Genomic DNA, 25,606 nt, shown 5'->3' on the forward strand with positions numbered 1-25,606 from the left:
TGGTCTAGTTGACAATGAAGTCTTCTGTCTAAGGCTGGATACAATCATCTTGTATGTCTTTTCCAGCATAAATAAGTCTGTGAGTCTGTGACTTTGTGATTCAGAGGACTTTTCAGAATGCTACTATGGAGGTCTTGTTGTACCAGCATGTAGCAGTCCCTAACTCCATGAAATACCTGAAGTATCTGTAGATATACTTTCATTTACAAACCTGTTTTTACTACCAAAAGTGTATTTCTACACACCTATGCAGGTGAATATTATTCAACTTGAATACTTTCCTTAAGGAAAAGTAATAAAAAATCAAGTATCAAGCCATGAGAATTACTTCACACTTTGTAGCTTGCCATAAAACATACCTTATCTTTATATAACCTACTTTTTGGAATTAAAATTTTAACTCCCTTTTCTAATTTGGTGTTCATTCATATTATGTATGCTACTTCTTTTTTTTATTATTTTCTAGTGTCTATTGAAGAATATTTACAGAGAACTGCTGACTCAAAATGGGAATTTTATACCTGCCGTTATGACTCAGTCTTGGTTATATATGTGTCATTATGTTAGTCTGACTTTTAAAGCCCTGGTATTTTCTTGAAGTATTTCTTACTGACAGTGTGAAGCAATGATGTTCTGTAATGGATGGGTCATTTGAACAGGCTGATATTGAGATTTTTGTATACCAAATCTACCTACCCCACATTTAGTTTTCTGTTAGTGAGGATTTTATATTATAATTCTACATTGAACTTCTGTAAATTTGATTTTCACATTTCAGCAATGTACTTATCACAACAAAGGGGTTACGTTGAGGCCGCTTCTGTTACTGCAATTTACACTGTATTTGACAGATTTCTGTAAAGCAGCAAGTGCTAATCCAAACACTGCTATTTCTCAAGGCATTTTTGGTTGGCTAGTTTAACCTGAGATGTCCTCTGAGGGACCACCCCATGCTCTGTCAGTTGGCTAAAAAACCAAAATGCTCTAAAGGTGACCTCCTGCTCACACTTGGTTACAGGGCAATGGCCAAAAAATTTCTGGAATACTTTTCTCCAGAGAGGCTTTTCTCAAACAGTCTGCCTGATGTATGTGGCATGTCACTTATCACTGTTGAGAAAGAGAGGGTTAGTGATGCACAGCATCCCACATGAATGCTTAAAGCCACTTTACGCATTGGGGTTACACTCTTCTGACAAAATGTCAATGTCTTGTCATGCATATTCAGTGTCACTGAGTTAGTTGTATTTGCTTTTGGAAATGTTGTACTTGTTTGAATCCCAGAAGCTAAGAAATAGCATATTTGTCACATGAAACAGAAAAGACAGAAAAAACTGAGACAGAAAAGACAGAAAAAACTGAAAAAACTTTTTAAAATCTGCAGCCACTGAGCTGAACTGCCTGGAAAGGAATATTGTATAAGATTTACTGTGTCATGAACTTTGATGACTAGCAAATTACTGGATCCTATTGTTGGCATAAAAGTGGTGTCACTATGAGTATGCAACCTGAGATCTTCCCACTCAAGCTCAACTTTCCTACTCAACTTTTCAGTTGCAGTCCTGCTTCAGGGCCTTGAAGGATCTATAATCCTGCTCACTGGACAGACCTAAGATACACAAGACTTAGCAGGCAGCTGGCCCAATCGCGTGTCTGACAGAATTTACTCCAAGTATTTTAAGTTCATATGGAGTCAGCTAGAGTCAAAGAGAAATGCTGTCACAGGTGTGAGATGTCATTTGTTCTCAGTGGGCTGTACAATGTATCAAGTACATCCACAGATGACATACAAGCTTGCATGCAATCCAGCAGGAATAACTGAAGTGGGTAGTGCGCATCTCACTTGGGAAGTTGGTAAAGGCTGTGTAAACCCAGGGCTATCAAACTCCACTAGAATTTGATAGAGTCTATTGCTCATCTAAATACCCTGCTGTAAGTATAAAACCAATCAATTCTACTTCAGACTTCACCCATGTTTCTTTAAGAGAACAATCATAGGTGTTTCTAATGGGACCTTAAACTTCAGTAGAGTTAAACTCAGCATACTTCACACTAAACATTCAAATCTTCATTCTTGTGGTTTGACAAGCAGGAAACTATGAGACTGTAAGAAAAGACAACAACAGAAATTTTTATGTTTCTTACAGTGTTCTAATCTGTAGGTCAAAAAGTTAGGCCATGTATAAAAAAACTGCATGAAATGACTGTTCTTTTCTGAAGATAAATCGTACTTTCTACTGCTCTACCATAAGAAAAATCTTGCATGTGTTCTATCAGCTACTACAGGAAGAAGACTTTTACTATAAAGAAAAGAGAGAGAGTTAATCACTTCTGGGTAGTAACTTTCCTTTTCAAATATACTGAGCATAAACCGCCTCATACGCAGCCAGTGGAATTCTACAGTGTTTAATTAAACATGTCCTTTCTTGAAAAAATTCAGTTTTGGAATTTGACAGGAGCTGTTATTCACCAGTTATTTCACTGTCTGTTCAAACTGAGTAAATGAAGTAATTTTTAAATACTTAGTCTTCGTGTAGTTTGGTGGGTGTTTGACACTTCACTGAAGATAATTCATTAGCATTGCAATTAAAACACTTTTACAGACATGCATTTCTTCTTTGCAATTCTTGATCTTTTGAAGTAAATAGGATTTTATTCTCATTATCATTTAAATAAATCTGTCTTCCAACTAGAAATATTTATGGTAAGATTTAGAGAATAAACTCAATTATATGGTCAAGAGTCAAATACTTAAGGGTCTAATTACTGTTTAATTGTTCATTAACCTATGTTTCATAGACATTTTTGCAAGAACCTAACAGGAAGACCATAGGCCTTGCTTGCCTCAAGCTTAAAATAATAAGCCAAGTTCTATTAAACCAATAATCAATACAGAAAAATCTGCCCACACTTAGAAGCATAGAATTAAAGTTGTAAAAGACCTTTAAGATCAAGTCCAAGAGTCAGTCTAACACCACCACCATTTTTACTGCTAAACCTTGTCCTCAGATGCCTAATCCATAATTTTTTTAATACTTCCAGGAACGATGGCTCCACCACTTCTCTGTATGGCCTCTTTCAACACTTGCCAACTCTATCTGTGAAGGGTTATTGCTCCCTGTTGGTTAAAGCAAACTAAATGGAATGGTACAATAATATGTCCCTATTTTTCCTATGCCCTGGACCTTGAACTGAAAGTTCAGGTTCATCTACTTTGACTACTACAAGGAGTTTAAGACTATTTAAGCCCTAGTTCATTTTCATAGAAATATAAAATGGTTTGGGTTGGAAGGAACCTTAAAGATAACCGAGTTCCAACCCCCCTCCCATGGCAGCAGGGACATCTTCGACTAGGCCAGATAAATCAGAGCCCCATCTGACCTGGCCTTGAACACTTCCAGGGGTGGATCCACAACTTCTCTAGGCAAACTATTCACCAACCTTACAGTAAAAATTTCTCCCTGTATCTAATCTAAACCTACTTTATTTCAGTTTGAAGCCATACCCCTTTGTCCTGTCACTACATGTTCTTGTAAATAGTCTCATTTTGTCTTCCTTGAAGACTCCTTTCAGGTACTGGAAGGCCACAAATAGGTAACACCAAAGCCTTCTCTGCTCCAGGCTGAAGAAACCCAATTTGCTCAGCTTTTCCTCATAGGAGAGATGCTCTATCCCTCTAATTATCTTGATGGCCTCCTCTGGATTTGTTACAACAGGTCCATGTTCTTTCTGTGCTGGGGACCCAAGAGCTGGATGCAGCATTGCAGGTGGGGTCTCACCAGAGCAGAGGGAAAGAATTACCTCCTGTGACCTGCTGGCCACACTGCTTTTGATGCAGCCCAGGATACAATTGGCTCTCTTGCCTGCAAGAACATATTGATGGCTCACCCTTTTATTCACCAGCACCCCCTTCTTGACAGGGCTACTCTCAATAGCACTTTTTTCTTGTAGCACTAAAGCCTTTATTTTGTTTCAGAACGATACAGCTATGCAAAGTAATAGCTGATTTCTGCTATGCTGGTACACTTTAGGTGAAATGGCTGCACTTAAAAACTTGCAAATGTTGTCTCTCATAACTTTGTCAGAGAAAATATTGCCTCAATACTTCTAGTATTCCTTAGGGAAACTCTAAAGATAGGAAGCAGTATTATTCAATTATCTGAAACAGTTTTCAAAACCGACTGGAAGATAGACTACTACATTTTAAGATAGACTACTACATCCCCATGACTCAAATGACTGTTATTAGCTAACAAGTTATTAATATTTTTATCCTGTTAGCCACTATTTACACATTTAACTTGAGCAACTGTTTTATAATGAAAAAGTGGATTTAATCCATATGCAAATAGGATTAAAGTAAACTAAGTTTTGATTTATTTGATATGAATAAATAAACCTGAACATAGTTGGTTAATTATAATTACAGTGCCTAAACATGCCTAGTATTTGAGATGTACTATAAATTGTAATTGATTTTTATTTGATGGCTAGTGCTGATATTTCAATATAAGAAGAGAGAGAAAAGTGCAATCAAATAATATGTAGAAGAAGTAAAATGCAATCTGAAATGACTAATTTAAATAGAAAGGATGAGACAAAATCAAGAAAAAAGAAACTAATTCCTTTTGACTTTAGAGTCTATAAAATACCACAGCTACAACTTTGTATAGCTTCATATGCACCTGTCACTTGTTCAATCAGGTAAAAAGAATGTTCAGCAGCAAAGGATGCCATTCAAGGATATTCAGGAACAGCTAACCAAAGAAGCTAGGATCTAATTTATGACACCATGAACAATGGATTTATTTTCTCAACTGAAACTTAGGCTAAGGTTCAGTTCAACTTGGGATTGTTACCTTTTTCCTTAGGATTAATTGAAGCCTTAATTTCTTTTCGTTTTGAAGAGTCTGAAAAAGAAATCAAACACAAAAATGAAAGAAGAAAATTAGCAACATAAATACACACTGTGCTCATTGGTACTGTAACAAATGTGCATAACACCAGATCAGCCAAATGCATAAAAGAGATGTGTTAAGAATTAGAATTTCCATTTAATTCAATAAGAGGCATGAACTAAAGTTGAAAGCAAACCAAAAATAATTTCCACTAAATTTGCTGGCAAAGTTTCTGCGGGTCAAACCATACACTCATTTCTGTGCAGCCCATCGTTTCAGCCTGTCGTGTGCATGCAGTAGCAGCTCTGTTATAATTCACTCAGAACAGACTAGCACTCCCACTGCAATATTGGCTGTGCAGGTCAGACAGCAGTTAAAGAACACCACAATAAGAAGTGTCATGACTTTATTATTTCTGCATCATGTCAGACACTGGTCCTTTCAATATATCAAATCTTTTAAATGAGAAGAATCTAGGTTTGGTCCCTTTTTGCCAACAGCCTGTAATTCAAAATATATCAAAACTGCACTGAGATACCAGCAGAAGACTTGTTATTTGCCAGCCACATAATTATAAGACATTACCTTTTTCCTTTAAGGCTGTTGGAGCCTTCACATCTTTTCTTTTTCCAGTCTCTAGAAAGAAACATTTAACATTTATCACAAGTCAGGTTAGGGAAATAAGATGACACTTGAATAGAAAGCAAGTCAAACAATTTGATATGTGGAGAGCAAAAGAGATGTGATAATTAAATTGATTTTACAGCAAGGAAATAAAGAACAGGACAAAAAACAAGGTCATCCATTCATCTTTCTAGTCTCGGGTATGCGAAATAATAAGCCTTCAAAATGTCATTAGTTTCTCTGAATTTTAAGGAAACTGTGGAGCCCTCTCTCAAGCAGGCAATGAAGAATTACTTAAAAAGAAAAAAGAAATTCTACAGAGCAGTTGGCATCAATAATTTTTTTTTTTTCCTGAACTCAAATAAAAATTAATCCACATAGATACAATTGAAATTTGAGGAACACTGCTCTTGAAAGCCATAGGTTGCTGATAAAGGTAAGTGGGAGGTTTTTTTTTATTCAGGAGTGACAAAAGGACCAGCTACTCATTCAGGAACTCCAATACTCTTAATATTGAAGAGGCCATTAGGGTATTGCCTGTGAACAGAATTTCACTTCCTGTGTATTTATAGCCTTTTAAAATGACAGGCACACTGGCTATAAAAGAAGAGCAGTGCTCATACTTCAAACATATATTCATATATTTTATGTCAAAATGAATTGTTCAGGGACTTAATTGTATCTTTAATTTTTTTTCTTCAGTATATGACAAAGTATTCAAGGAGGAAAAAAAAGACCCTGATATTTTAGTTCTCCCTTTCTAGTAACTGATAAGGTAGAACTCAAGGACAAAAAAACCAAACCAACCAATCAAACAAATCCCCCAAAAGCCCCCCCAAAAATTAGTTAGGTAAGCACAGGAGGAGTCCTGTGTCAGGAGTTAGGTAAGCATAAATAAAGGAAAACTATGATCTTCTTTTGGTGCCAAGGTGAGACATAAGGACTGACAGCAGTGGCATGGAGGAGAATTCCGAGCCACAAGAGACACCCTGGCTTCACTTCCTACAGTTTTTACAAGGAATAATACATTCCTTGCAGAAGTGTGTCATTTTGTTCTATATCTATTCAGCAGCCATAATCTGGACTGCATCAAACATCTCCAGCTTCCAAAAAAATGGGACTTTGTAACAATCTGTACTTCAGGTGTGCTGTTCCAGCTCAGGAACCAGGCACAGTACCAATAGCCTTTGCTGTTTCATTTAAATTTTTCAGCTGTTTCAGTACTCTCCAGAAAGAGTGTTCCATACAGGTCACATTGCAACAAAATAAGGTTTGCTTAGATGCTATCAAGCAACCCATGATCCCTGTGTGAGCTGTTAGCAGTGGTCTTGCAACTGGAAGGATTAGACACAGAGATGTATGTTCCCACGTTGCCAAAAAATTAAGAAAAAAATTTGTCATATCAGTCACCCTCAAACACCTGGATGTGACAGTAGCCTCAGCCAGTTTCATTCTCAGATGCCCACATTCCTGAGCTGTTGCCACATGGACCAGATTTAGTCTAGTTCTCTTCAGTAATGTTCCCACTATGGGATTTAGACAACTCATTTTTGACAGGCTAACATCCAAAAGTGGTATAAAACCAAATTTTAGTATTCCCCCCAAGATGTAAATTCAAATATTCACATTAAAAGAAGCCCAAATGATTCTAGGGATCCTACTGCGATCTGTACAGCACAAATATTATTAAAAACAATACCATGAATAAAATAATCTACACAGGAGCCAGGATAGGTTTGGTTTTCCACATTTCTATATACCTTCTCAAGAGCTATTTCTAGACTGAATAACTGTTCTGATATTCAGGTCTGGATTTCTTAACTTCTTCACTTACCTTTTTCTCTTATGCTCTCTGGATTCTTGGGATTTTTTATTTTAAGGGAATCTGTAAGAAGATAATTATGTTTCTGAGACTTAGAAGACAGGAGTACCCTTCTGCATTTAAAAGAAAAGTCAAGAAATATTTAAAAACCAAGACCAAAATTGTGAATGTATATGGATGCAAGCTTGACTTCTCTTTTTATCCTCTCTAGAGACTGTCTCATATTTTTAAGGTGCAATAATGTTAGTAGCAAAAGCAAGAATAGAAATTGCTTTTGGTTACTGTTTGTAAAGACCACATAGAAGAGAGAAATTTGAAAGATGAGGAAAATGCAAGCAATGACACAGGATTAGGAATTCTTTGGGTCTTATCCAAAACTTCATGAAGACAGTTTCTGCTTTCTCTGTCTGAAGAATATATCTTTACCTCAGTCCTTCAGGGAATGTGCATTCAGGGTCAGGAAGCACAGGAAAAGCATACACGATGTTGTGTAAACAACTAATGTTTAATTTTTTTTTTTTTTCAAGCAACAGTCTCTTGACATCCTAAGTGTATTTATCAGGGAAATTAGGAGAAAACAGTTTTCTCCAAAGTGAGGAAATAATTTTATAGGCTTTTGAATGCATGCAGTTTGAGTGAGAGAATATCACAGCCTGCAGAATGCTAAATAGACCCAGCTGCATTCCATCTGACAGGATATAGGACCTAAGCATATAGAAAAAAACCCATGCCATTTATTCCAAATGAAAGTAAACCATCACTTCAGTAAAACAGAAAAAGCCAAAAGAAGATACTTTAAAAAATAATTTTAACTTGGAACATCCTCCTGGCTGCCATGGTAAGTGTGAGTTGTAACAGAAAAAAATGACTTCCAGGGTGGCTGAAGATGTTGGAGAAACCACACTGCACAGGGATAGGTTATGAAATTAGGAGCCTGATCTTCACAGCAGCAGGTGGACTCTTGGACTGAAAGAAAACTTCCAGTGTGAAGCCTGAAACCCTTTGAGGTAGTCTTTATGTTGACTATATGAAAAGACTTGAGGCAACAGCTGCCCCACTTGACCACTTTACTCTGGGCACACTGGTGATCTCAGTGATCAGCAGCCATCCTTGCAGCCATAGCCACAAATCTTTGGCCTTGCAGGTTTTGTTCCATATGCCCATACTGGTTTTTTGCCATCAGTGTAGCAGATCTCCCTTAGATTTCCTATAATATGTAGCTCCTAAAGAAGGTTCAGCACTTTTGATTCTTACAAATTTTGGATGCAGCTCTCAGTGCAGGATGCGTCACATCCAGTGTTGCACCAGGTTCCCCACCCTCTGAGCCAAGGATACTGAGATCACCACTTCTACTTTTCTTCCAGGGAGCAGGTTTTCATTTTCAGAAGTTTAAACAGCTACTCACTGATGACTTTTCAGAAGTTTTCAAACTTCTGCTCTCAACTGATCACTTTATTGCTGGTCCCAGAAGGGGAAAAACATAAAGCTGGCCTAAAGTCAGCTTTCACCATAATGCTTTCCTCCCACATTCTACTCTGGAGGTGAAGCTGGGTCAGGTTAGGAAGATGGTATAGAATGATGAAGCAGCAGCAGTGTGTGATGTCCTCAGGATAAAGTTCTCATGCAAATGACAATGACAGATAAATAAATGGAAATAGACAGAACCGTGAATGGCTACTGCTCACAATATAACTACATTTTTAAGGGAAAAAAGTATGTTACAAGTTAAGAAAAAAATTGCCACAGGCAAGATATTATTTCATGTTACATTTGTTTTAAAGGAAGTGTAAGTATTGCATGGCAAGTAACAAACCAGCTCATTTGTTTCTTTAATGACAGTATACTATAACATATATGGCAAGAAAGAAATACGCACTATTGACTTACTTCCCCTATCAATCTGTGTATAAAAATAAATAGGTTTATTATCCACATACAGCTGACATAAGAAAATATTCAAAAACATCCCAAAATATGTCAAAAGCAAAGAAGAAGAAAAAAGAGCATTTGTTTGAAAATAAATCATAGAACATGGGGTGAGAAGGAATTTATGTTCTCTATACAGAATAGATGCTGTCAATAACTCAGCACAATGCAAATATCTTAGAAAAATTCAATGAAAAGTTATATATGAAATATTACAAACTTTTAGTGCCACTGTTACACCCTCTGGATGAATGAACTTCCACTCTGGTTAGCTGGGTAACATACCTACCCAAAAACCACATGGCAAATTATAACTTAGAGTTTCATTTGCCTCAATTTATTTGAATATGCTTATGTCAACAGAAGATCAGTTTTTATATTCGTGAGTACAAACAGGCTTCTTTACTCTTTACTGCAGGGAAGAGCTGAAAAGCTAGTTATAAAGTCAGACAGAGTCTTGAGATGTCCTGTGTCACTAAGAAGTGGAAAATGTATTATTCCAGTGTTCTCTTTTACTACTCTCAATAAAATTAGGTTCCAAGACTGAAGACATTTTATTCACCTCATAAAATAGATAAAGTAACTTTGTAGGGTTATGATCTATGGAGTATCCCAGCAACAACTCCAAATTTAAGGATTTAATTTTCCTCTTTCTGCTTTAAATAAAATCACTATACTTCAGTTTATGAAATATAGTCTGCTTTAGGATAAGGTTTTTAGTCTGGACATCATCCTTGTTCATTCAAACTTAGCCCATCCTTCAAAGGGAATGAGGTGTGATGATAGCCCTTTCATTGCATAAAGTGCCAGACACACATTAATCACCATGAGTATTTAACACTTCACCTAGAAGTGTTCCTTTATTTAGCTTACATGAATAGTAAAATACTCCCAAGATACATAAATAGGAAGTATATGCAGTCTTAAAAATCCTTACTTTCCTGTGTCCTTTGATATATATGTATATTCCAGAAAGATCCACTTTAAAAAATAATTGCAAACCACCAAATCACAAAGAGAAAAAAGAAGTCCCCAGTGACCTGGTCAATAACATTTACAGAGGCCCACTCACAAGGCTTGAAGAGGTTTTGGAGAGGGGAAGGAATGACATGCAAATAGGCTTTGATTCATTATGAACCACAGTTTGGGCAGATATGATGATTGAAATGGGGGACAAATAATGCAAAATATATGTTTATAGAGTAGAGTAACCCATAATGCAATAGGAAAAATACACAACTAAGAAAGGCACCAAGGTTTCTGGAAGTTTCTCCCCACAGCTTTATAAGTTGTCCCTATAGTCTTTGATGCTGATATATTTTCAACTGAGCTCTACAGTTCACTAATCAGCATCCTCGTTTTTAGGTACAGGCACAGAATTTTGCCAGTATGATGCCTATTATGGGAAACAGTGATGGCTGCATCAGCAAGAGCTCTCAGGATCTGAGGGACAGGCTCAGCTGGGCTGGATATCAGTGCTACTGCAGGGGGTCAGCAGCCTGTGATGTCTTTACAGATAAATTCAGCAGCAAGTTTTCAGCTGTATTGACATTTAAAAGAAACTCCTACCTGCTCTTTTCTGAAGGTTGGGCGGAGAAAGTCTAGCCTCCTTTGTCACGTTAGAAGGACCTGTAATTACTAATTACTGACAACTTAGTAATTGAAGTTATTGATAAGTTAAACATGAGCGTAGGAGACAAAAAGCAGTGCTATGGTCACTCTCAACAAAGGACACACCATGGAAACTTTTTCAGTGCTGGCAAACCACTATCCATTTGCTCTAAAGAAACTCTTATCAAAGAGAAAAAAGTTTTTTCTCCTCTTCCTGCCTCCCTGTAATCCTTTGAAAGGAGCAGCAGGCTGAATACACACATGCCTTATGCAGGGATAGAGGGGGCAGAGTTGTCACTCAAGTGCTTCTTTTAATTTTCCAGCACAACACCATCAGGCAGACACAGATTATAGGCAGTCTTTGGAGAGGGCCACAGGACCCCACAGAGTTTGGATATACAGTTCTGGTGCAGATAACTGAACTTGTGTAAATGGGGCGTGTGTACATTAGGAGTAGAATACACACAGAAGGACAACATATGCACCATAGAATTTGCAGATTGCCATAATTTAATTTAAATTTTTGAGCAGAGGAGTGAATGAACATAGCTTCTAGGATTTTGAAAATATGTCTAGCAATAAATTATTCCTCCTTTGCTGTATATGTTTTTGTCATCTTTCAATACTGCTTGAATTGATATCCTCATTCAGTTCTTTTTTGAAATCACATGGAATGACTGTAACTTGAAATGGTTTTAGACTAAAGTCTATATATTGCAGACCGTATCTATCTATGTATAGATATAGACTTATAATAGTTATAGACTATAACTTAGAATAAATATTAATTTGACTATATATATGGTAGATCTTTTTATTCTGAAGATGTCAAATAAGACTTATCTGTAAGTAACTTCCAAATAAAGTTATTTCTAGAAAGAAGGGGAGAAATCACATGTGTAAAAAACACTCAATAAAACAATTGATGAAAGAAAGATAAGAAAGATTCAGACCAGCTCCCATGTTGCAGATGGTTGACTGGATGAAGCTCTGGGGTTTTAGCTATAACTTTTACAGAGTACAGAAAGCAAGAAAGCATGTTTCCCACTCATATGCTCATAAACCTTACTTTCTTCCTATTTTGTTCACACACTTGTGAAATGATTCTGTTCAGAATTTCTTAACTGGCCCCTATTAAAGACTTGGCATTGTTCAGACCTTCTTTACAAGGGACGTAAGTATTACACAAAGTGTTTAATGATATTTGTTGAATTAATTTTGAGAACTCTGACTTTTAATTGTCTCTATATATTCTATTTATATTACCCTGCATTTTTAATGCCGTAGATCCTGTAGAATATTTGAACTAATTAAATTATGATTGGTTAAGATTTAGAATGAGAAAGACTGATAATAATTGTTTAAAAAAGTGGCATCTTCCTTCTACTTTTTGTGGTTTTAACAAGTCCTATCTTTTATTATGTACTCTTACCTTTTTCTTTTAAAGATGTAGGATTCTTCCCTTCCTTTTCTTTAGCATGTTCTGTAAAAAATAATTTATTAATCTTCAAGCTAGAGTGTTAAATGGTTAACATCTAATACCGCTGGGATAATGATTGATTGAATAATTGGTGGTTTCTAGCTGACACAAGATACCAATTAAATGTGTAGCACAAAATTAATTTTCATCAGTTTCCGCATGCTCACAAAATGAAACCACAAATTTTCTTAAATTTGAAGAGAGAACAAAGATCACTCAAAACTTGTTTCACTTTTCAGCTTGTAATAACTGCTAACAAGTGTTCCTAAAGTTTAGCCTTCTGAGTTTAGCCTTCTAAATTTTCATAACTAGTGTAACCAGTGCTCTCTTTGCACTTCTAATTCAGGTAATGCCAATTAAGTTTCATTGTAATTTTACTGGATTAGTATTATGGTTATAAATTCCTAACTAAATCATACTTTAAAAACCAAAATGGCAATGCATTCCAAGCTTTTTTTTTTTGGATGCACATTGATCTTATTTATATACAAATTTGTCTTGCCATGTTACCTTTATCTTTTGTGGCAGATGGAGATTTCAATTCTTTATCTTTTCCAGGATCTGTAAAAGAATTAGTTACACCAATAAAGTGACAGTCAGAAACCACAACTGAGTGAAGCAATGAGATTTAAGCAGAGGAGAGAATGAAGCATACAGATTGTGCAAGAGACTAAAACTATACACTGGAAGACATAGTGAGAATTGAGTTATTGGAAGATTTGTACAAAACGAACCAGGTATCATTCAGAAAGTTCAGTACACAAAATGTGCTTTGATGATTAACTATTGCAGATTTAATTATAAAATTTTTAAACTTCAGCTTAGTATGAGACAAGGACAGTTTTTCACTGTTTTTAACCAGAAAAGTCAAAACTGATGCTTTGCCAGAATTGTCTCATTGGAGCTGTCTGTGGCCTACTTTCCTCATCTGGGATTGCCCGTTCTTGCTGAGCAAGGCCAACAGTCTTCTTCTTATAAAAAGATCAGAGACTTTTGGCTTCCTGCATTTTAAGTAATTTAACTACCCAACTGCTGGTTAAACAGTTTTATACATGTCATCTGAAAAATGCTGATAGGTGGTTTCTGGGAAAACTAAAAAATACTAAGTTCTCCGTCACATATGAAGCAAAAATTCCTTCTGTTGAAACACTCAGCAGCGATTCAGTGCCAGAAGATATTAAACAAAACTGTTAGAAGACCCTCTTGGTTTCTACATATAGGATAAGAAGTCAAGACTCCTGATGAAGAGGAGTTTGTGTTGAGGAGCTGGAGGTTGTACTTAGCAGATAGATATGAAAATTGTATAAGCTACAGTAGGTTATATTTAGTGGTAATTTTTTACTGCCTTAATGACTCACAGTTCACAAATTGTCTCTTTTTATTATAAAAGCATAGACTGTGTTCAATAGCAATTTATCATGACATCAGTAAAGCTTCTTGTTCATGGCTTAGTATTTGTCTCTGACTAAGACAAACTGAGGTGCTGGGGAATCTGAATTGAAGGAATCCATAAATAATAACTTTTTATTTATGGTAGAAATAGCCATCAAATGGAAAAACCTAATTTGCTGTTGACATTGAAAGACCTCTTCTGTTGGGACTGATGTCAAGAGATAAATTTTTCATTATTTTTCTCCTTCTACATTGTGTTTCTGAAAAGGCAATAATAGATACTTCCATACAATATAATTTTTAAAGGACAAGACTTGGGAAAGAAATCTGTTGAACAAGGTCAAAAATGCAATTTTTTGGAAATAGCTGTCTCTTCTATTCCTCATTACACCTCAGACATCTGCTTCAGAACCTACTCCTGCTCTCCTGCTTTTGTGCTCACCAATTTATTATTCAGTCCCTTGTTTTCAGAATGAGAAAATACACAATTTATTGCAGATATCTGTAGGCATATTTGGTGGACATATTCACATGTATTAATAGTCCTAATAAAAAAATAGTTCAAATTTTTACACATTAGGTTAATCACAGAAGACACTGCAAAGAGAAATAAAATTCAGCGGGAAGACTGAAAAACATTTTCTGTTGTGCTTGTGCATAATAAAAATTTCCCATGAGGTTTAATGTTCAGTGCAATAGTGTCTACAAACAAAAGAAGACAGCTGAAGACAGAGCTCCAGCCAAAATAAGTAATTTAAAGCATGACATAAAGCCTTTACTTTCAGAAGCCCATCAATAAGAAATTAAAGCTGTTGTACACCTCCATTATTAAGAGCAGTTACCCAAACTCTTGTGGAAGATGTTACTTCAATAAGTAAAACTATAGCTTACTTCCTTGTTTCATCTTTGGTTTATCTGGAGGAAGAGTAGGGAAAGGGAAACAAAAGCACAAAGAGAAAAGAAAAAGGAAATGTTAGAATACATGTTCACATGGGAAATTTTAAAAAATATCATCAACTAATGACAATGTATTTAAATGCATGTTGACCCTAAGTGCTTTACTATATTTTGAACCTCCACTGTTTCTTGACAGAGTATGTGAATGAAGTTCATGGTTCCACCTATTGCCTTTCATACACACACAAAGAACATGAAACCTCCTAGTCTGATATGATCTTTTTGAACTGATAACAAGTCTCCTTTCTTAGTACTATTAGATACCACTATAAAAATACTTTTTTTATCATCACTTTTAAATATTAATTCTCAGTAACAGGCATTTACTTCCTGGAAACCATCTGATATTTGCTCATGACCTTTTTCAAACAAATGGGTCAAAGAGTTAAACTGAACTTGCTCACCCTTCTTTCTCATCTTCTAACAGTTAAAAATATTACCTGTAGTTTGGCTTTACAACTAATAAAAGACCATTGAACTGAGATGTTGCTGCAGTCTTTCAGCCCATTTCCAGATGTGCGGGTTTGAGGTCAAAGCTGCAATAATCACCAAAACCTTTGTTTGAAACAATGAAGTTATGTCCTGATTCCTAAGCACATCTAGCCTACAACACTCCAGATTTTTCTGCAAGTCTTCTTATGCTGTTTTTCGTAGATTGCAAGTCCCAGTTTTGACCAGGACTGAACCCCTCCACTTTCTGAAGTGCATTCTGATGCAAATTCTTTGAAAAATATAAGTGCATGGTAATATTTAAAAAGCATCCAGAAAGGGTTTTTTTGGCTTGTTTGTCTTTGGGTGAACAATGTACTGGCAGCAGCTCCATACATATAGGGTGCAGAAATGAGAGGCAGAGGGAATTGCTGTGTTAGAATGTTTGTGCTCACTTCTGTGCATCAGCAGAACTGAGCCACTGCCAGCACTGGGAAGTAGCTGCAGAAATAGTTGTGACAGACATTGCACATTGCTCTTATTCCTTTGACTTGGAGAGACTAGATAGTGCTGGCATGGGGAGACAGTGCTGCTGCTGCTGCTGACTGCTGTCATGGGAAAGAGTTTGCCCCCCCTCCCCCTTTTGGGTTGGGTATCATAACTTGTGGTTTAGAAAACCCCACTCCATGCCAGCCATCTGAAACTATACTTTGTACTGCTCAGTCTGTGCTCTTTATGGCACAGTTAAAATGTTTGGCAGATAAAATCCCAGCTAATGGTGGGATTGTAGAAAGGATAGACCATTGTAGAAAGGATAAACCTTACAGCAACCACACACCTCATTGCTGCATGAGACAGACAAAAAGAGAGGAAGCAGTGTAGATGTCTGGAGAAGCACTTGTGTGGCAATGGAAAATAACGTGAAGATACCCAGCCTAACAATGCCTGAAATCTAGGCCAAGGCCCACCTAATTATAACATTTTCCATGACAACTACCAAGCAGCTCACAGCTGCTGCAGGGTGTCTGTGCTGGCTTGAGTAATTCTGGGTAAAGCTGAAGCTGAGAAACCGAAGAAAATGAAGGGATAATAGTTCGACTGACCAAAGCTACACCAGTAAACATGTCTTACATCTTATACTAAGGGTTACTGGCAAGTTCATCATCAGGACTCTAGCTGCCAATTTGAGCATGAGTAAGTATAAAAATCACCTCAATCACATAAAGGAAGCCTGAGCTGATAAGCTTTGGGGATTTAGAAACCTTTTTTATTGCTTTGCTTCTTACCATACTAACCTAATAAAGAATGGATTGCATTTAGCAAGTGTACGAGAAGAAAGTATGTGGGATATAATGCTGTAGGTAATAATAATAACAATAATAATAAATAATATAAATGTATGTAATAGGAAAAGACACATCTTTAGATGGGTTAAGGTATCAATCCTTCTCTTTTTGCGTTCACTCAGTGGCTTGAGTTTTGTTTTGCCTTGGTGTAGACCATTCCTTGGTATTCCTGCTGTCATTGGCTTGGGACACTGGATACAGACTTTGTGTCCCTCTGAACTATGTGCCATCCACACCTGGTTCTTGCAGCTTTTCTTCTGGTGCTCCCACTCAGGCATTCCCACTCATGCCTTATTCATACCAATCCTAAGAATGTTGTGAAAAATTTCTACAAGGTCGGGTCTCAAAAGTTTTTGAGATTCTCTGCAGTGGACCTTTGTGACTCTTCATGGGACCGATATTTCATCTGGGACAAGAAGGGCAGCTCAGCTGACTTTGGAGAGCCTCTTCACTTCATTGGAAGTTACTCTCTCAGACAGAGTAGCAAAGGCTGATCCCTGTCCAGGCTGCAGGGACAGGAAGCCTCTTGCAAGATCAGTGAGACTCTAAGTCCTAGCATGGAACCTTTCATCTGAAGTGGGCAGCCATCTACCCGAAGCTTTTTGTTGGGGTAGCAGTTTTGTGGGACAAAGCCAGTTTTATAATGGAAATTCCCTGTTGCTATGACAAATGCAGCAGAACTCTGAAAAAACACTGGTGAACCAATGGATTTAAAGGTTGCTGTCATCCAGCTCTGAATCTGAGATTACTGTTTCTGTGCCATTGTGTTTTAAGAGAGATAACGCCAACAATGTTTTGTTTTCTTTTTACCTTGCACTGCTGCCTTTGTTGCTTTTCCTTCTTTTTTCTCAAGTCCTGCTGCAAATAAAAGATACAGTTTAAGTGAGATTTCTAGTCAGAGGTGTTGCTACATCAGACAAAGATTTTCTTAAGTGCTTACACATTATTTTGAGTCAAATGATTTCAAAGATTTCAATCATAAGATTCCCCCCAAAGATATGAATACATAGTAGGTCTTTTTTATCTGTCTGAAAGAAGAGTGATTTATTTTTTTATTTTCTTTCTGAAAATAAATAGTAGCTCTGATCAAGCAGAAGGTGGGGCTGCCCAGTGCAGGGGCTTCGAACTAGATGGTCTTTAAGGTCCCTTCCAAGATGTCAGGCAAAACAGGGGCTAAACTGCAGCACATATTTTGTAACGGAGAAGAGATCAAAGCAAGCAGATCTTAACCTTGCCCAGCCATTTGAGAGTTCCCCAAGCAAGCAAGGTTTTCTGTTTGCACCAGCAGAAACTTCCACTCTGCCCCCCTGAAACAGCAAAACATTGCCCCATATTCTCAGCTTTAAGCACGTGGTTAGGCTCAGTGAAGGGAGCAGGCCACAGATGGACTGGATGTTAAAGCATCTAACTTGATCCTTCTGAATACTGACATTTCTGTGGGCAAGCAAGAAGTGTGAACCAGACCACTTGTGCAGCAGGGCTGCTTAACCTTTACTGACACCAGGGGAAGCAGCTGTAACAGCCCAGGTCATGATGCTTGGACATATCCTTATTTTTATCCTTAATTGCTTATTCACAAGCTTGGCAAGCACAGTTTGTAAATTCATTTGTACATCATGGGAGACTAGGGTCCTAAGGGGGACCTAGGGGACTAAGGATGAAATGATCTAAGAAGAGGTGGTGCAAGAAAGGGTACCATTAGACTTTGTTCACAGACATATGGGTATCTTTTATAGTTTCTGACAATTTACACTGCAGGTTTGGTCATGTACAAGATTATATCTTTAGGACAACCTATGTATTTCTCATTTCATTGAATTATTTGGGATTAAATATTGTAAATCTATAAATATACATGTTTAGCTGTAAATGACTGACCCTTCCAACACTTCACTTCTGTGAAACCATGCTTATGTAGCCAAAATTTATAACTATTATGCTAAATAAAATCCCTGCTTAATTTAAAAGGCCATCATCTTACAGTGTTTGAGACAAAAAATATGGCATTAAGAAAATAACTTTCACTGTTATTGTTTGAAAGTACTGTAAAGAACAAATAATCAGCATAAGTGGCAGGATGTAAAGTGGACAGTGAAAATTAAGTTGCATATGATAGGTATAAAAAATGTCTGCAGCTTCGTCATTAGAACATATAATGACCTCAGCTTGTTATTTCACCCTGTCATTTTATTAAACCAATCACAATTGAAAATTAACAGTCTGGCTTTTAGAGACAAAATAAATTCTGAGGGTCATGTTCTGTTATCACTATTTATGCTGAGAAAGTGAGGGAATTAAAAGGACCTGTGAAGTGCCTGCATGTGTGCTCACTGCTTCCCTGCTGCCTGGACTGCAAGTCTGGCCCCAGGGGCACCACCAGGACATCCTTTCAAGAGCATTCTGGAACTGCTGGGCATGATGACTCAAGCAGATCAGTTCATAAGCTATGGCCTGTCTGCAATTTCTGCTGGTGGGCAAAGGAATGATCTTCTGATCCCAGATTCTCTGAACCTGAGTGAGATTCAGTGAAAAGTCAGGTATCGATAGATGAACTGTTTCATCTCGAGTGGGATGAACCCACTCACAGGCATCAATTACTCCCTTGTGATGTGAGCAAGTTTTTGTGAGCAAGCTCCATGTAAACAGTGCAATATTGCACCTCTGCACCTCAGTTACCTCAGGGAACTCATTTTATTGAAGATAATCTTCAATTTTCCTGAAAATAAAATCTAGGTTGAAAATATGTCTGACTCAATCCTCAAAGAAAAAAAAAAGGAGTATTCCATTTCTATCCAAGTACCTAATTTTTTATTGGTGTTCATGGACACAGAGAAAGCCAAAAAGAACCAAAGACCCTTAATATTTATTGTAGACCTCTGATTTTATCATCCATATTACCTGGGCCTAGGTAGTACTACTTATACTAACCATGAGCTAGACTCTGACAAGCCAAGATGAATCTGAGCACTGAGCCCTGCCACTGAGCAAATCAATATCATGGTGCTTCTAAAATGCTTACTGAAATGGTCAACATTTTGAAGAATAACCCTATTTGAATATGGAAAGAAACATATGAAAAGGGGCACCAGAAACCTGTCCCTTACTAGTTTCAAAATATATTTTTTGCATTAAAACTGCAAAAGCAACTATGACAAGAGTTAAATGAGCTACTGAGAACTATTGTCTTCTCCAAAAATTTTTTATCCTTTTTAGCTGAAATGAAAGCAGTTTTGCTTTTTAAAATTTCTGTAATTTTTTTCATCTGTGCACATCACATAAATACTTTTATTCCATTTTAATAGAATAAAAGTATTTTTTTCTGGATACTGAGCTGCAGGCTAGAAGAGCAATACAGCTTTCTGAGAAAATCAGGTGTTTAGTCATCAAATGTATGTAGTGGTGGTAGACCACGAGTGTGGTTATCATGAAGGAACCATCTATCCTTGAGAAACATCGAGGCTGCTATAACAACCACTTATAGATATATTAACAGTATTCTGGCTAGCAGGGCATTCAGTAATGCAACACCACTTCCATGACTGACTGAGTGCTTGTAAAGAAGAACTTGCTGAGACAGAACAGAGTTCCAGTAACTTTTTGGAACTGCCAAATAATATCATCTAGACATGGCAGAGCAGTATCTGGGAGGACAAACAGGACATTCTGTTATTCCCTTTGCTTTTTCAGAAGAGAGGCATGAGCAACTTTGGTGATGCTGAGAGGTCTTTTATCATCAAGGTAATAGTTGCCACTTCGAAAGTCTCCATAAACAGGAAGCCCATCCATGTAGAGTCCGTGTTTGGAATAAGATTCAGAATGCCTGGTTGTCTCTGTTCCCATCAGAACAGAGACAAGTTTTCTGAGTAGGTCAAGAAGTAGGTCATCCCTTCCACTGGGCATTTTCAAAGTTCTTGCCGCTTCTGAATGGCAGCCTGAAAGATCTCTTTGTGAAAAATGATCCTGCTCCAGCTATTCCCTATTTGAAAAACTGATCTTTTAGCCATATGACTTAGGTAATATGAATGTTGTAATGTATTATAATTTTCTTCTCTATAGAATGGCAGGCATTAAAAATAATAAAGAAGAAATACAACTCCCCATCCCAAACCAAACCCATGAAAATTCCTGCATGAAACAATACAAAATAAAATGAAGGTAAGATCATGAATTCATCAGGGATGCATATTTTCAGTAAAATATAGTTTCAAAAAATAGATTAAATAAATGGAGTAATACTCCCACATATATTTTGTCATTTCTCAGCAAAATTCTTGACAACATGGCATAATGTAGATCAAATGGGCAATTTACTTTATAATTGTTTCTCTGATTCCATCATAAGATCTTAGGAAACAAATAAGAGACAATTCAGCAGATATTGTTTTATGCTGAAAGTGGCCAGGAGAGCAATTCATCAGTCAAATATTTGTGCAGTTTCAATAGTTGTAGGCTACAATCAAATTTGTCAGAATATTTTCATCCCAAAAGAGACAGGTTGCATAACTAGCATCCACATCAAATATGCATTCTAAAATGTCACTGATTTTAAAGCTATTTTGAGATATTTGCTCAGTGTGATGGAAGACTGAAAGAAATCATTCCCACTGGAAACAAAAAACATTTCACTCACTGAACCCGAAGGTCTGAGGCTCCTCACTGTGACATCATAAACATCAAGAAATCATTAACATTAGAAGTGTATATTATGGTTTAGAAATTGTTCTGCTATATGGAGAAATGAAAAAAATTCATGCTGTAGTGGCTTGTGAGAAAATGGAGCAAGAAAGCTCCATGTGAATTTGATAGTTAATAAGAAGTACAGGCTGGTGAGAAGGGCCCAGACCTCCTTCTATGCCAGCAGATTAATTTTGTTTAATTACCAAAGAAGAGAATTTCATCAAAAGCCTTGCTTTTTTCAGAACAGAATTGTTTGCCTTCCATGAATATGCTTAAAAAAATTTACATTTGCCAACACCTACTGAATATTGAAAATCACATTGTGTCCAGAGAGCTGCTAAGTCTCTAAGGACTAACAGCAGAAAACTGGGAAACAATCAAATAAATAGCAACAATGTAGGACAAAGAAATATGGGTTTGATAGCTATGACTTTCTTCAGACTTAAAGAAAGGTTAAACATTAATAAATGACTACTATTAAACACTACTAGAATTTGTCTGCATCCCAAATGAATATAGAAGAAAATAACAGCATTTCTTTGTGATTCTTACTAAGTGGCAAAAGTTACAGCTGTAACATTTGCATATAAATATGATTTTCCCCCTGGAGTACAGGCTATGTTTGAGTTTCAAAATCAGCAACATAAAGTTAAATTTAGATGACTTGCTAACAAGAAACTTTTAAGAAATCAACAATTTCCCCAGAGCTAAAATCAGCTCATTTTTATTTAATGAAGAATAAAACAAAGTTGTCATTACTTAGACACTGGGGAACAATTTCAGGTTCAACATTAGGTTGATCCTACGGTAAAACTAAGATGGCCGAGGCCAACACTGTCAGTTGTGAGACTGTTCTTTTGACAACAGAAATAACAGAATTATTCCTATATTATATAATGGAAATCCACTGTTTCTACTTATCCTTAATTAACTGAACTTCCTAAAACTTTTTTTTTCCCCCTGTTTGTCTGAAAGGTGATACTTATAAAAGTATGGTGGTCATTGACACGAATAAACATGGACTAAGAGTAAAGGGCAGTTTGCAACCTGACATTCCACTTTCTGTTTTTGTTGAAGTTACAACTGAAATCTGTAATGTTCTTGAGGGCAATTTGGAGCTAGTAACTTACACTGTACGTACCTAAAAATCAGACACTGATATGAAACAATTAAATATTTGCTATATTTGCTCAGCTTGAATTTATGTCCTTGATGTTTCTCACCAGTCCAAGTTCCCTGTGCCTTGTGGAAAGGAGGAACCTTTGGAGCAAGCATTGATGCTCTCACACCTCCTACCTCCTGCCATCAACAGTTCATATATGAAAGGCAGGCAAAACCTGTTACACCAAACCTCCCTGCAAAACTCCCTAGACTCCTTAAAGAAAACAACTGTTCAGTCAACTGGGTTTGTCCTGCAGTTAGAATGGCAAAAAGAGAAATATTACTTTGTGTCATATCTCTGTAGAAGATTAGTTACTTCTCGTTTCTGCCTGTCACAAAAGCCTTATGGCTTGAGTTAGGGTTAGAAACTGAATTTCAGATTGTTGGAGAACCACAGTTAGTCCTTGAAAAAATTGAGGAAACCATGCCTGCTTTGAGATGCTACAAGGAAGACACCATTATAATTTAAAAGGCTGCTTGTTTCAAATAAATCATACTGTTAAAAGTTTGTTTTCACAAGGAACTCTTTTTCATTACAGTCAAGTTAACTGCAGTATTCTTCCATTTCAATTTTCAAAACCAATCAAATTACTCACCTTTTGACTTAGAAGTTTCCACAGCTGCTGTAAAATAAAACATTCACAGAAACAAATTGTATAAATGAATAAAGGAATTAAAATTTATCCTAACACCTCTTCCCTTTGTCAATAGGCTACTTATCTATGCAGAGCAGGAGTTAATTTTTTATGTAGATAAAAGTTGACACACACATGTGTTGCTTGTTTAGATAGTCTCATGGCAGATGACTAATTAACCTGCAGATTAAAAACAGTGGAAAACAAGGCCAATAGATAAGTAATATATGGAGCTTCAATAGCGCTGCTATTTTCAAGTATGAGGATGAGACAAGGAGTAAAATAGGCTCCAGAATGAGCATATATTAAATATAGGTGGAAGATATGCAATAGAAATGGCTTTTTAACAATTTCAGCGATTTACAGAAGCTAGAATTTTTTTCATTTTTTTTTGTTGTTTTGTTTTGAGTTTATTGAAACTTCTAGAATTGATACAGAGGAGGATCAAATTTCAAAAATCTTCCTTTATATAAGTTTTCTCAGTTTCATTTCTTTACTATTCTTCACAATTGCATTAACTAAATGCAAATTAATTGAACTACCTCATTTCTCTTTTTTTTTCATTATTCACACCTTCATTCTGAAGCACTGTGACAAGTTTTCATGTTATAGAAAAGGACAGATTCATTTTTCTACAAATTGACTTTCCACTGTAGGTATTTCTTGCTCCACTTTGTATCTGAGAAAACAGAGTCATCTGATGAATGAGTCATCAAGCTTGGCTGTAAAAGGAGAAAATCTTTATGTTCTCCCAAATTTGGATAAACTGGAGAAGTAAACTGGGTTCCACTTGGGAACAAGAGCACCTTGCTGCAACAATAAAATGCATGGGTGTTTGGCAAAAAGAAAAATTAAACAGCCTACTTTTTTTTCCTCCCCTCCACATTCTGAATCTTGTATTTTATGTTTGTTTCTCCATCCATTTACGGTAACTCTCTTTGAAAAGATAAACCTTTTAAAAGATTAAATAAAGAATTCTTGCCCTCTTGTTCTTCTCAACATTTAATTAGATCTCAGTTCCAGAACACCGAATGGTTGCTCCACATCCATTCAATTGCTTAAGTAACTTAAATTAAAACAGAAAATTATATTCATGGCTTTATTTTTTTATCCCTCTACATAATCCTGTCTCAGCTGAAAATCAAATCAGATAAATGAGACTATAAAACTTACAGTCTTTTACAGGACTTACCATGTACTTTTGCTTCTTTCTTTGTTGTTTTGCCTGTAAGAGAAAAATTTTAAAAGTATCAAATATTAACTTCTGACAAGAATTAATTTAAAATATTAGGATCATTTAAAAGGAAGATAAAAAGGAGAGAATATTCACCATATTCCATTATTTTTTCTTTTTTATGTGGTTCTGGAAAAGAAAAAAAAAAGTAAAGTGTACATTTCTCTTCTTGTAATTCTTTGTTTTATGTCCCTGGACAATGATTTTTCATGTCACTATTGGCCATTGGATGTGGCACATTCCTATGGACTTTAAGTTCAGTGAGTCCTTCCCTGCTTTCCAGTATGTCAAAATAAAGCCTTTATGTTGGTAATCAATCTCTTCAGTGGTTTTCACACTGAATGAACAGGGTCAGATTAGCTGTTAATAAGGGAAAGCAAAGGATTAATCTTTTATAAGGTGCTAAAAGGAAATGATAAAAAGGGTATAGGTAAAAACATCTGCAGTTTTACTTCAGGATGGTTTAAATGGAGGTCTGCAACCCAACTATATGTGCCTGAGGACAACTACTTTTTAATGGTAGTTTCTGTAATACCTCTTTCCATGCTGCAAGAATGTGCTTTAACACCCCCTCACAGAAGGAGCAGGGCAGCCAGCCACAGATAGAGACTGAACATCTACCAGCCAGTACTGACATTCACAGTAGCAAAAAAAAAATAGTTAAGCTTCTTCTGTCTGCAGATGCTTTTAAACAGCATGTGGAAAGGCTGTGCTGTGCAAGTTTGGATCCACACAGGAACATTTCCTAAATTCAAGAGTATCTGAGCTGACTGATGACAAGATAGATCCCAGAATCATCAAATCATAGAATATCCTGAGCTGAAAGGGATATTATTGAGTTCTAACTCAGGATATTCTATGATTCTATGATTCACAAGGATCATTGGGTCCTGCTCCTGGCTCTCCACAGAATAACCCCAAGAGTCACACCATGTGCCTGAGAGCATTGCCCACGTGCTTCTTGTACTCTGTCAGGCTTGGTGTTGTGACCACTTCCCTGGGGAGCCTGTTCCAGCACCCAGCCACCCCCTGGGTGAAAAATCTTTTCCTGATATCCAACCTAAACCGCTCCTGATTCAGCTTCAGGCCATTCCCTCAGGTCCTGTCACTGGTCAGCACAAAGAAGAGATCAGTGTCTGCCACTGTTTCCTCTCAAGAGGATGTTGCAGACAGCAATGAGGTCTACACTCAGTCCCAGGCTGCACAAACCAAGTAATTTCATTCACTCCTCATATTACTTCTCCACTAGACACTTAAGTATCTTCATAGTCCTCCTCTGGATGCTCCCTAATAACTTTATATCCTCATATTGTGGTGCTCAAAACTGCACACAGGACTCAAAGTGAATACTTTTAAATACAAGCTCATTGCTTACCAGTATCCAATGACTGTATTTTCTCCAGGCTTATTATAAGTT

The 25,606-nt window shown here is 36.7% G+C and overlaps 1 protein-coding gene across 1 annotated transcript in view; it reads right to left on the bottom strand.

Moving 5' to 3' along the window:
• Positions 1 to 4,447: 4,447 nt before the first annotated feature.
• The window catches only part of TRDN (triadin), a 169,205-nt gene continuing 148,046 nt past the window's right edge, over positions 4,448 to 25,606 (bottom strand). The window contains exons 18-28 of the mRNA XM_038132155.1: positions 24,286 to 24,318; positions 24,148 to 24,180; positions 22,917 to 22,943; positions 17,293 to 17,340; positions 14,642 to 14,665; positions 12,869 to 12,919; positions 12,311 to 12,361; positions 10,837 to 10,905; positions 7,354 to 7,404; positions 5,481 to 5,531; positions 4,448 to 4,907 (exon numbers count right to left, since the gene is read on the bottom strand). Of these exons, the coding sequence (XP_037988083.1) occupies positions 4,834 to 4,907; positions 5,481 to 5,531; positions 7,354 to 7,404; positions 10,837 to 10,905; positions 12,311 to 12,361; positions 12,869 to 12,919; positions 14,642 to 14,665; positions 17,293 to 17,340; positions 22,917 to 22,943; positions 24,148 to 24,180; positions 24,286 to 24,318 (512 nt within the window). The 3' untranslated portion in view covers positions 4,448 to 4,833. The remainder of the gene's footprint in view (positions 4,908 to 5,480; positions 5,532 to 7,353; positions 7,405 to 10,836; positions 10,906 to 12,310; positions 12,362 to 12,868; positions 12,920 to 14,641; positions 14,666 to 17,292; positions 17,341 to 22,916; positions 22,944 to 24,147; positions 24,181 to 24,285; positions 24,319 to 25,606) is intronic.

This window comes from Motacilla alba, chromosome 3 (genome assembly GCF_015832195.1).
Source record: "Motacilla alba alba isolate MOTALB_02 chromosome 3, Motacilla_alba_V1.0_pri, whole genome shotgun sequence".
In the NCBI taxonomy this organism is placed as follows: Eukaryota; Metazoa; Chordata; class Aves; order Passeriformes; family Motacillidae; genus Motacilla; species Motacilla alba.